The following is a 12275-nucleotide window of genomic DNA, read 5'->3' on the forward strand; positions in this document are numbered from 1 at the left end:
GTAACACTGGGGGTAATAGGAGGACAGTTGGAGTATTAGAATGACACTGGTGGTAATCGTAGGGCAGTGGGGGTATTATAATAACACTGGGGGTAATAGGGCAGTGGGGGTATTATAATAACACTGGGGGTTATAGAAGGACATTTGGAGTATTAGAATGACACTGGTGGTAATAGTAGGGCAGTGGGGGTATTATAACACAGGGTAATAGGGCAGTGGGGGTATTATAACACTGGGGGTAATAGGGCAGTGGGGGAATTATAATAACACTGGGGGTAATAGGGCAGTGGGGGTATTATAATAACACGGGGTAATAGGGCAGTGTGGGAATCATAATAACACTGGGGGTAATAGGGCAGTGGGGGAATTATAATAACACTGGGGGTAATAGGGCAGTGGGGGTATTATAATAACACGGGGTAATAGGGCAGTGTGGGAATTATATTAACACTGGGGGGTAATAGGGCAGTGGGGGTATTATTATAACACTGGGGGTAATAGGGCAGTGGGGGTATTATAAAAACACTGGGGGTAATAGGGCAGTGGGGGTATTATAATAACACTGGGGGTAATAGGGCAGTGGGGGAATTATAATAACACTGGGGGTAATAGGAGGAAAGTTGGAGTATTAGAATGACACTGGTGGTAATAGTAGGGCAGTGGGGGTATTATAACTCTGGGGGTAATAGGGCAGTGGGGGTATTATAATAACACTGGGGGTAATAGGAGGAAAGTTGGAGTATTAGAATGACACTGGTGGTAATAGTAGGGCAGTGTGGGTATTATAACTCTGGGGGTAATAGGGCAGTGGGGGTATTATAATAACACTGGGGGTAATAGGAGGAAAGTTGGAGTATTAGAATGACACTGGTGGTAATAGTAGGGCAGTGGGGATATTAGAAGGACAATGGGGGTAATAGTACACGGTGGGTAGTATTATAAAGGCGATGGCTCAGATCTGCAGTACCGCCTGTCTCCAGCAGAGGTCAGCAGCCGCCCTCGGACTCCGGGAACGCGATGTGGGCGTGCCCTCAGTGTGACGGAGCCCAGAGACGCCAGTGATTGGTGCACGCTGTGGATGACGTCAGTGAGTGTAATGGCGGCGCCCTGTGTAGCGGGGGAGTGAGGAGAGGTTCGGTGTGCGGTGAGTAGTGAGGGTGCAGCCGGCCTGTATAGCCCCTCATATCCCCAATAGCTGTCACTCAGGGTACGGGGGGGTTAGGCACGCCCTGTCCGAGGTTCTGGCACTCTGCGGCGGGCTGGCCCACATATATACCCCCATGTACTGCCCGGGGCTCCTGTATGGGCCGGGTACCCCGTATACTGCGTGTTCTGTGTGCACAGTACGTCTACCAGGAGGCCCAGACCAGGCTGAAGGGGCTTATTGTTCAGGAAATGTGTATAATAATTACACTGAGCAGGATCATTACATTACTATTGTGCAAACAAAACCATATGTAACCCCCACACGGGGTCACCTACATAATCATTCACTTACTCCTAGGGTCCGGATGCCAGGCCAGGGGTAGGCGGCTGTATGGCTAGGGATGGCCATTGAATACTTTTGCCATCGATGGGGTAGAGCCAGATGGTTTCCCACCATCGATGGCACAGCAAAACCGATGTTTTGCTTTTGTTATTTTTTCAAAGTGCCGGGAGACTTAGCATAGCTCCGCCCCTGACACCCACGAAGCCCCGCCCCATCATAATACAGTAATGGGCCTTCTGCCCAGGTATATCCAGCCCTGGCACCTCTCGCTCTGCAGGGGTGTGGTATAAATCCCCGACGGTCGGAATTCCGACAGTCATTAGTCAGACGTCGGAATCCCGACTGCACGGCGGGGGGAGCGCAATGAAGCCCCTTGCGGGCTCGCTGCGCTCGCCACGCTGCGGGCACGGTGGCGAGCTGCGCTCGCCACCTATTTTATTCTCCCTCTATGGTGGTCGTGGACCCCCACGAGGGAGCAGTCGGGATTCCGACGTCGGAGTAATGACTTTCGGAATCCCGACTGTCGGGGAGCCATCCGGCACCCCTCTGCAGTGGGTGCAGGACTGGGTCATGTGTGGAGCATTCTACTTGTTGGATGCATGAGCTGGGATTCCTGCATCTCCCATCACCAGTATGGTGTAGAATGAGAGCAGTAGGTTCTCTGACTAGCCTGCACTGGGATTACCGCTGTCCCGTCACCAGTATGGTGTAGAATGAGAGCAGTAGGTTCTCTGACTAGCCTGCACTGGGATTACCGCTGTCCCATCACCAGTATGGTGTAGAATGAGAGCAGTAGGTTCTCTGACTAGCCTGCACTGGGATTACCGCTGTCCCATCACCAGTATGGTGTAGAATGAGAGCAGTAGGTTCTCTGACTAGCCTGCACTGGGATTACCGCTGTCCCATCACCAGTATGGTGTAGAATGAGAGCAGTAGGTTCTCTGACTAGCCTGCACTGGGATTACCGCTGTCCCATCACCAGTATGGTGTAGAATGAGAGCAGTAGGTTCTCTGACTAGCCTGCACCTGGATTACCGCTGTCCCATCACCAGTATGGTGTAGAATGAGAGCAGAAGGTTCTTTCACTAGCCTGCACTTGGATTACCGCTGTCCCATCACCAGTATGGTGTAGAATGAGAGCAGTAGGTTCTCTGACTAGCCTGCACTGGGATTACCGCTGTCCCGTCACCAGTATGGTGTAGAATGAGAGCAGTAGGTTCTCTGACTAGCCTGCACTGGGATTACCGCTGTCCCATCACCAGTATGGTGTAGAATGAGAGCAGTAGGTTCTCTGACTAGCCTGCACTGGGATTACCGCTGTCCCATCACCAGTATGGTGTAGAATGAGAGCAGTAGGTTCTCTGACTAGCCTGCACTGGGATTCCTGCATCTCCCATCACCAGTATGGTGTAGAATGAGAGCAGTAGGTTCTCTGACTAGCCTGCACTGGGATTACCGCTGTCCCATCACCAGTATGGTGTAGAATGAGAGCAGTAGGTTCTCTGACTAGCCTGCCCCGGGATTACCGCTGTCCCGTCACCAGTATGGTGTAGAATGAGAGCAGTAGGTTCTCTGACTAGCCTGCACTGGGATTACCGCTGTCCCATCACCAGTATGGTGTAGAATGAGAGCAGTAGGTTCTCTGACTAGCCTGCACTGGGATTACCGCTGTCCCATCACCAGTATGGTGTAGAATGAGAGCAGTAGGTTCTCTGACTAGCCTGCACTGGGATTACCGCTGTCCCATCACCAGTATGGTGTAGAATGAGAGCAGTAGGTTCTCTGACTAGCCTGCACTGGGATTACCGCTGTCCCATCACCAGTATGGTGTAGAATGAGAGCAGTTGGTTCTCTGACTAGCCTGCACTGGGATTACCGCTGTCCCATCACCAGTATGGTGTAGAATGAGAGCAGTTGGTTCTCTGACTAGCCTGCACTGGGATTACCGCTGTCCCATCACCAGTATGGTGTAGAATGAGAGCAGTAGGTTCTCTGACTAGCTTGCACTGGGATTACCGCTGTCCCATTGTGACGGAACCAGGCCACGCCCCTTTCCGTCATATGTTGTTCTCCCGCCTCTTTCTGCGCTTCAGCAAAGAGAATTGCGAAATGCCGGCGATAACCGGATATTATCACTGACTGTATTCATATCTGAGCTGTGTTCCCCAGACTGCTGTATACAGGGGACATCACAGGGCTGGATGTCGGACAATAATAGGATGTTATACTGAATAATCCAAACAGGTTATTCCATTAGGCTGAGTATGTGTGCTACTGGAGGGAAATATTCCCTCATGTTATGTAAATGACTGTAATATGTTCCCAAAGCTTTGTATACTGTATCCCATACTGTTACATATGCATATGAAGGCAAGAAGATAGTTTTCTGGGCACAGGAGAAACTGGGAGGGAGGATCAGCGTTGCCCGTGGTTACGTCACTGCCTCCAGGTCCTGTTCTTAGTAAACTGCGATGGTATCATGAATAAGGGATTTGTGACTATGAAGTTAATTATGGCAGTCTTCCCAAATGTATATTACTCAAATAATGCAACTGTATATGTGGAGACAAATGGTCCGGCTAGAATGGACCAAATGATTAGATTGGAATGTGTTTATTTTGTGTAGTCTTAGGTTCAGGGATCAAAGGACCTCTTTATAGGCTGTTTAGTAACAGAGACAACAGGTAGTGGCAGAGACATACACTTCCCCCCCAAATAACAAGAAGCTAAAGGATGGATAACACCAGGGTCACTCTCCAGAGAAGAGATCTGTTTACATGAAGGTGTGAAATCCCTCACATACACAAGCTTCAAAGCCAGATGAAGGGAGTGAGTTAATCAGCCCCTGGACAGGTAATAGGAGACCCTGTTACATTCATGCAACTGCACCCAGCATAGAAAGGGTTAAGAATTCCTGAGGGAGGGGGAGAGGGGTGCCTTTGGGATGTAAGTGGGTGTTTGCAGGGAGAGAGGAGAGAGATGTGAATGAGAGCCAGCGCTGGGAGTCGTGGACTAGCGTGTCCTGCCCATCTGAGCTTAATCTGAAGGTAACGTGGTAAGGTTCTGATAACGTGACTAATACTGATGGCCTTTCTGTATATAATGTATATAGACTGTAATTGCTGATTTTACATGTATAACCCGTGTGTAAAATAAAGGTAATACTTTTGTACCTTTGCTATTGTGTATTCCTGTGCGATCTTTGGGACTCGGAGTGACCCCGGGGCTCTGCGTGAGGCATAAGTCGCGCTGCGCTGCTGCATGATCCCGGGATCTTCACATTTGGTGGCAAGCGGTGGGGATCGCACACCCAAAGGAGGGAGAGCTAGGGGCTCGTATCTTGATGCGACCAGGCTCTGGAAACACAATAGCCAGTAATTGGCCAGTATTAGCTCATGTTTGAGGGACCTGGTAACCATTGTTCCTAAAAAGGATGCCGGTGAGAAGAAAAAGTATAATTTGCAAGGGCATTAAGCGAGGGAAGAATTCCGCTTAAGTGCCGGCTTGTCCAGGGGACAATCCCTGCAAGCGAGGGAACGGCGGAGTGTGCCGTGGCCCAGAAGCGGAAGCTGACGTAAGGGGGTCCAGCAAGTGACGCTGACCAAGCTCTACGAGTGCAGCCCGTGTGGAGAATGGCTCCAGGAAAAGGACAGAGACGTCCAAAGAGAGGCAAGAGGTGCCCACAGTCACCCAGAGCAGTGAGGCTCATAGATGAGGAATCGTCATGGAGTCGTCTGGCTGAGGAATGGGACTGGAGAAGCCCATCCACGCTGATGCAGCCCCTCTGGGAGGATTGGGGAGCAGCATATCGGTGGATTAATGTATGGACAGGTGCTACTACAGAGGAGAAAGCAGCTTACCTGACCGATGAATTTAAGCAGTATGTATCTGAGGCTGCTGCAGGAAACCTGCTGCATACGGTGGCGTGGAAGACTTTTGTCACAGAAGTAAGTAACGCCACGCATCAGCTAATGCATAGAAGCCGGATCGCTGAGGCCAGCGTGCCAGCACCGGGTAACGTGGTTCCTGGGAAGGAGCCCGCGAAGAGAACTCAAAGGGAGGAGGAGTTGATGGTGCCACCGGGGTGGATGACCGAGGGGTCCACTACCGAGATCCCAGGGGGTGAGGCAGAGGAACTGTGGCCTGCAGAATCTGGAGCTCCATTAGCAAGAATGAGTCTGGAGGACCTAACTGACGAATGGAGGCTACGATGCAGCACACCCCCTGAAGGCCGCTCGCACTGCACTCTTATCCGATGGGTGTACGAGCAACAAGAGGACCCGCTACATGCATTCAGCGTGTATAGGAACTGTGTCCTGTGTCCAGGAGAACTGAGAAGTGCCCAGGAGCAGTTGCAGTGTCTCCTGCACTGTTATGATAATGCAGAGAGGGTCGCCCTGGCACAGGGGGAGCTGAATTCCCCAGAGTGGCTGGACCAGTGTCAGCGGGGGGAGGCAGAGGAACAGCGGCTGCTGCGGCTCATGCATCCTCAGAGAGCCACAGAACTAGATCCCCCACTGACACAGGGAGAAATCACAGAACTGTTCCCATTCAGTGAGTTGGGAAATGAGGAACTAGCTGTGGAGTGTCCCTGTGATATCGCACCAGGGACCCCGGACTCTAAAGGAGCCCTAACATCATGGACTGTGATTGTGGCAGATGGATATCGGGAAGAGGATATTTATTCCCCCTGCATTGTGCCAAGTAGTGTGGCGGAGCTGGGCACTGTGGCCCCACATGGTGATGATGGACTGGTGCACACGGAGCCTGTCATAGATGGAGCAGTGCCAGTATACAGTGCAGGGGCTGCCCCAGAGCAGAGCAGATCTTGGAGGCTGGGACTGGGATGGCTGAGTCCTCGCCACAGGAGGTACAAAGCAGTGGTCAGCCACTGCTCCAAGCAGCTAGCCAAAGGATGGGGGTGCACCCAAAAATGGCACCCCAGGAAGAATGGCAGTACATCTTCCCTTTTGCAGATGTGGGAGATGGAGACTTTGAAACTAGCAGCCAGGGGGTCTACAATGATTGTGCCCCAGCAGAGGGGGCAGTACTTCTCCCCTACATGACCACCAGCGGCCCAGCGAATGAGGGCATCTTGCCCCAGGAGCCCCAGCATATTCAGCAGGGGGAGATGGAAGGAAGTGTGTCTGGGGTGCGCTCTGCCACTCTACCACCCCAGGAGGATTATCCAGGACTGTTCCCACTTAGCCATCAGAGCCAGGAGGAGCTGAAGTCAAAGGGCAGGTATGTGACCGGGGTGCCAGAGCAGGGAGTAGAGGCTGGGGTGCAGCGCTTCTGTGAGTCCCCTGCAAGAGTGACTGACTGTAATTATGTGCCCGGGGAGCCGCTGCCGCAAACAGGCAGCCAAGCAAGCAAACATGGAGGGGATGGTCAGAGGCATAGCTCAGCACCCCCCTGCGCCTCAGAGGAAGACACCTCACCACCCAGCATGGCACGAGCAAGAGAATGTGAGTTTGCACCTGGGGCTGTAAGGGAGATGCCAGCAGTGCTGCCGTACAATGCCACCCCACCAGTCCCTCTCATAGCCAGGCTGGGGAAGCAGTGCACCCTGGGGAAGATGGAAGTTTGCCCAGGGGAGGCCCAGCAGTTATTGTTCAAAGGGCTGGGGGAGGTGTTCGACCCAAGGGGGGGGATTGTGGGTAAATCAGGGGGAGACTTGCGGATACCCCCTGCTTCTCTGCAGCCATTGTGTGAAGAAGAATCCCCAGGACCGCTGCCTGCTGCTGAGGGCAGGTGGAGGCTGGGTGTGCTCAGGCCCTGGGAGGTGGGGGAGAAGGATCCCACCAGCAAGGCCCTTCAAGCATCACGTAAGGGTCCAGAGGACCATCTAGAACTGGGGGAGGTGTTTGTGGGGGCTTTTGAGGGAAGAGCCAGGGAAGGATTGCGGATACCCCTTGCTCTTCTGCAGCCATGGTGTGAAGGAGAATTCCCTGGGCCACTGCCTACTGCTGAGGGCAGGTGGGGGCAGAGTGTGCTGAGGCCCTGCAAGGTGGATGAACAGACATGGATGGAAGGTTGCCCAGGGGAGGCCCAGCGGCTTCAGGGGCTGGGGGAGGTTTCAGACCCAAGTGGGGTGGATGTGAAGGCGTTTGAGGGAGGGACATTGTCGGTACCCGCCGCTCCTCTGCAGCCAACATCAGCACTGTTGTTAAGAGCGGCCAGGTTCCCTGATGCTGGTCTGCGTGCACAGATCGGGCCCCTCCCAGTTGCGCCAGAGGCGGAGGGACGAGGAACAACCAAAAGGGAAGGCGAGGAGGAAACATTCCCACCTGACAGTGGAAAACCCTGTACCAGGAGTACTGGAGGTTGTGCGATAAACTGTGAATGGCTGAGCCCAGGAGGGCCAGGGATAAGCAATACGCAGGGACATTGTGTAGCCGTGAATCGCAGCGGCGGTAAACAACAGGGGTGCTGTGTGACGGAACCAGGCCACGCCCCTTTCCGTCATATGTTGTTCTCCCGCCTCTTTCTGCGCTTCAGCAAAGAGAATTGCAAAATGCCGGCGATAACCGGATATTATCACTGACTGTATTCATATCTGAGCTGTGTTCCCCAGACTGCTGCATACAGGGGACATCACAGGGCTGTATGTCGGACAATAATAGGATGTTATACTGACTGTATTCATATCTGAGCTGTGTTCCCCAGACTGCTGTATACAGGGGACATCACAGGGCGGTATGTCGGACAATAATAGGATGTTATACTGACTGTAATCATATCTGAGCTGTGTTCCCCAGACTGCTGCATACAGGGGACATCACAGGGCTGTATGTCGGACAATAATAGGATGTTATACTGACTGTATTCACATCTGAGCTGTGTTCCCCAGACTGCTGTATACAGGGGACATCACAGGGCTGGATGTCGGACAATAATAGGATGTTATACTGAATAATCCAAACAGGTTATTCCATTAGGCTGAGTATGTGTGCTACTGGAGGGAAATATTCCCTCATGTTATGTAAATGACTGTAATATGTTCCCAAAGCTTTGTATACTGTATCCCATACTGTTACATATGCATATGAAGGCAAGAAGATAGTTTTCTGGGCACAGGAGAAACTGGGAGGGAGGATCAGCGTTGCCCGTGGTTACGTCACTGCCTCCAGGTCCTGTTCTTAGTAAACTGCGATGGTATCATGAATAAGGGATTTGTGACTATGAAGTTAATTATGGCAGTCTTCCCAAATGTATATTACTCAAATAATGCAACTGTATATGTGGAGACAAATGGTCTGGCTAGAATGGACCAAATGATTAGATTGGAATGTGTTTATTTTGTGTAGTCTTAGGTTCAGGGATCAAAGGACCTCTTTATAGGCTGTTTAGTAACAGAGACAACAGGTAGTGGCAGAGACATACACTTCCCCCCCAAATAACAAGAAGCTAAAGGATGGATAACACCAGGGTCACTCTCCAGAGAAGAGATCTGTTTACATGAAGGTGTGAAATCCCTCACATACACAAGCTTCAAAGCCAGATGAAGGGAGTGAGTTAATCAGCCCCTGGACAGGTAATAGGAGACCCTGTTACATTCATGCAACTGCACCCAGCATAGAAAGGGTTAAGAATTCCTGAGGGAGGGGGAGAGGGGTGCCTTTGGGATGTAAGTGGGTGTTTGCAGGGAGAGAGGAGAGAGATGTGAATGAGAGCCAGCGCTGGGAGTCGTGGACTAGCGTGTCCTGCCCATCTGAGCTTAATCTGAAGGTAACGTGGTAAGGTTCTGATAACGTGACTAATACTGATGGCCTTTCTGTATATAATGTATATAGACTGTAATTGCTGATTTTACATGTATAACCCGTGTGTAAAATAAAGGTAATACTTTTGTACCTTTGCTATTGTGTATTCCTGTGCGATCTTTGGGACTCGGAGTGACCCCGGGGCTCTGCGTGAGGCATAAGTCGCGCTGCGCTGCTGCATGATCCCGGGATCTTCACACCCATCACCAGTATGGTGTAGAATGAGAGCAGTAGGTTCTCTGACTAGCCTGCACCGGGATTACCGCTGTCCCATCACCAGTATGGTGTAGAATGAGAGCAGAAGGTTCTCTGACTAGCCTGCACTGGGATTACCGCTGTCCCATCACCAGTATTGTGTAGAATGAGAGCAGTAGGTTCTCTGACTAGCCTGCACTGGGATTACCGCTGTCCCATCACCAGTATGGTGTAGAATGAGAGCAGTAGGTTCTCTGACTAGCCTGCACTGGGATTACCGCTGTCCCATCACCAGTATGGTGTAGAATGAGAGCAGTAGGTTCTCTGACTAGCCTGCACCTGGATTACCGCTGTCCCATCACCAGTATGGTGTAGAATGAGAGCAGAAGGTTCTTTCACTAGCCTGCACTTGGATTACCGCTGTCCCATCACCAGTATGGTGTAGAATGAGAGCAGTAGGTTCTCTGACTAGCCTGCACTGGGATTCCCGCATCTCGCATCACCAGTATGGTGTAGAATGAGAGCAGTAGGTTCTCTGACTAGCCTGCACTGGGATTACCGCTGTCCCATCACCAGTATGGTGTAGAATGAGAGCAGTAGGTTCTCTGACTAGCCTGCACTGGAATTACCGCTGTCCCATCACCAGTATGGTGTAGAATGAGAGCAGTAGGTTCTCTGACTAGCCTGCACTGGAATTACCGCTGTCCCATCAGCAGTATGGTGTAGAATGAGAGCAGTAAGTTCTCTGACTAGCCTGCACTGGGATTACCGCTGTCCCATCACCAGTATGGTGTAGAATGAGAGCAGTAGGTTCTCTGACTAGCTTGCACTGGGATTACCGCTGTCCCATCACCAGTATGGTGTAGAATGAGAGCAGTAGGTTCTCTGACTAGCCTGCACCTGGATTTCCGCTGTCCCATCACCAGTATGGTGTAGAATGAGAGCAGAAGGTTCTTTCACTAGCCTGCACTGGGATTACCGCTGTCCCATCACCAGTATGGTGTAGAATGAGAGCAGTAGGTTCTCTGACTAGCCTGTACTGGGATTACCGCTGTCCCGTCACCAGTATGGTGTAGAATGAGAGCAGAAGGTTCTCTGACTAGCCTGCACTGGGATTCCCGCATCTCCCATCACCAGTATGGTGTAGAATGAGAGCAGTAGGTTCTCTGACTAGCCTGCACTGGGATTACCGCTGTCCCATCACCAGTATGGTGTAGAATGAGAGCAGTAGGTTCTCTGACTAGCCTGCACTGGGATTACCGCTGTCCCATCACCAGTATGGTGTAGAATGAGAGCAGTAGGTTCTCTGACTAGCCTGCCCCGGGATTACCGCTGTCCCAGACGGAGGAACATTTCTCTGCTTGCAGACGTCACCATATTTCTAACCTTTTCTCCAAACTGTACCGTTGTTGCTTTCTGTTATCATGGTTGGAACTCATTGTCCTGTCTCTGCTTGGTCTTCCAGCTCCGTCACCTGGCTATGGAGAACTATAAGAAGGTGAGAGTGGAGGAGAAGCCCATAGAGCGGCCCTTTGTCGTCCTCTCGCCGGACATCATTGAGATGAAGGTGAAAGATGGCAGCAAAATCCGGAACCTGATGGGCTTCGCTATAAGCAAGATGGAGAGCGATAGTGTGCGGCAGATCATGTTCAGCGGCACTGGCAAAGCGCTCAGCAAGACGATCACCTGTGTGGAGATCCTGAAAAGGGCCGTAAAGGATCTTCACCAGATCACAAAGATCCTTTACAGACAGACTGAAGAGATCTGGGAGCCGATCGTGCCCGAGGTGGGGCTGGATCCGCTGACGGTGAAAAGGAACAGACCTTCTATCTGCGTTCTGCTGAGTAAAGATCCCCTCGATGCCGCCGAACCCGGGTACCAAGCTCCGGGCAACTATGAGTCCCAATGGATCCAGGAACTGAAAGTGGAGAACCAGGGGCCAAAGAGGAGGAGACCAGGGGTGGGTAGAGGGGGGGCAAATGGAAGGAAACAGCTTAGACCATCTGGAGGACGTGGGGAGGTGCAGAAGAAGACATAGGGTTGAGTACGGTAACATAAGGGCACTTGGTGGGGGTGGATATTACTAAGCTGAACCCATATATACATGAAATCCTGGCTCGATGGCGTCCATTGAGGACACAAATGACAACACCCTGTTACATTATGTTACATGTGCCTCACATGACATCTCAGACGTCAGATAATAGTCAGCCCTGATCAAACACTGCACAAGTTATTTCTATTGTATTTGTAGCAAAATGTATGTATGGGGATTATAGAGATTGGTCGGACGTGTTGTAGATCTGGTTGTTCTCTTAGGAGTGTCCTCGGAACCAGGTGTAGCTTGTCGCTGATATGGCAATGTGCACCAACTAACTGCAGATGTTGAGCCTTACCTCACAATAAATGTGTATTTTCCTACAATCTCTCAGCCTGTCTCAGGAACCATGTTTCCTATACAGTACATTGCGCCAATCACTAATACATACTGGAAGGTTAGGATGGCAGAAGCTTGTATGCTGAATTCTGTGCCGGGACATCAGCCAGTCTGCTCTGGGAGCGCCTACTGTGTCACCTGTACCTGGGAGTAGTGCGTCTCTCTCCGCTGACAGCGGTCCCACGCGGCAGTAGTGCTGATCACTATGGGGGGTATTCAATGTGGGGGTCACGGCAGTCAAGCTTGCTCGACCTCCGTGACCCAGACCCGTTCTCTGTCAACTCGACCGAGAACATGCAGACGGGATTCAATGTCCTGCCTGCAGCGGGGAGAGAAGGGGGCGTGGCCGCGAGTTGTGGCCGGGACAGGAGATGCTCGGCGGTGATTG

General features: G+C 51.6%; 1 protein-coding gene across 1 annotated transcript; it reads left to right on the plus strand.

The window, feature by feature from the left end:
- Positions 1–855: 855 nt before the first annotated feature.
- RPP25L (ribonuclease P/MRP subunit p25 like) lies at positions 856–11881 on the plus strand. Its single transcript, XM_083155453.1, has 2 exons — positions 856–1144; positions 10916–11881. The coding sequence occupies exon 2, from the start codon at positions 10931–10933 to the stop codon at positions 11486–11488; it is 558 nt and encodes a 185-aa protein (XP_083011579.1). The 5' UTR covers positions 856–1144; positions 10916–10930; the 3' UTR covers positions 11489–11881.
- Positions 11882–12275: the final 394 nt, after the last annotated feature.

Source organism: Crinia signifera, chromosome 1 (assembly GCF_055691185.1).
Source record: "Crinia signifera chromosome 1, ASM5569118v1, whole genome shotgun sequence".
Classification (NCBI taxonomy): domain Eukaryota; kingdom Metazoa; phylum Chordata; class Amphibia; order Anura; family Myobatrachidae; genus Crinia; species Crinia signifera.

Excerpts from the sequence above, each read along its gene's own strand:
- RPP25L (XM_083155453.1), top strand. The coding sequence starts at position 10,931 with ATGGAGAACTATAAGAAGGTGAGAGTGGAGGAGAAGCCCATAGAGCGG.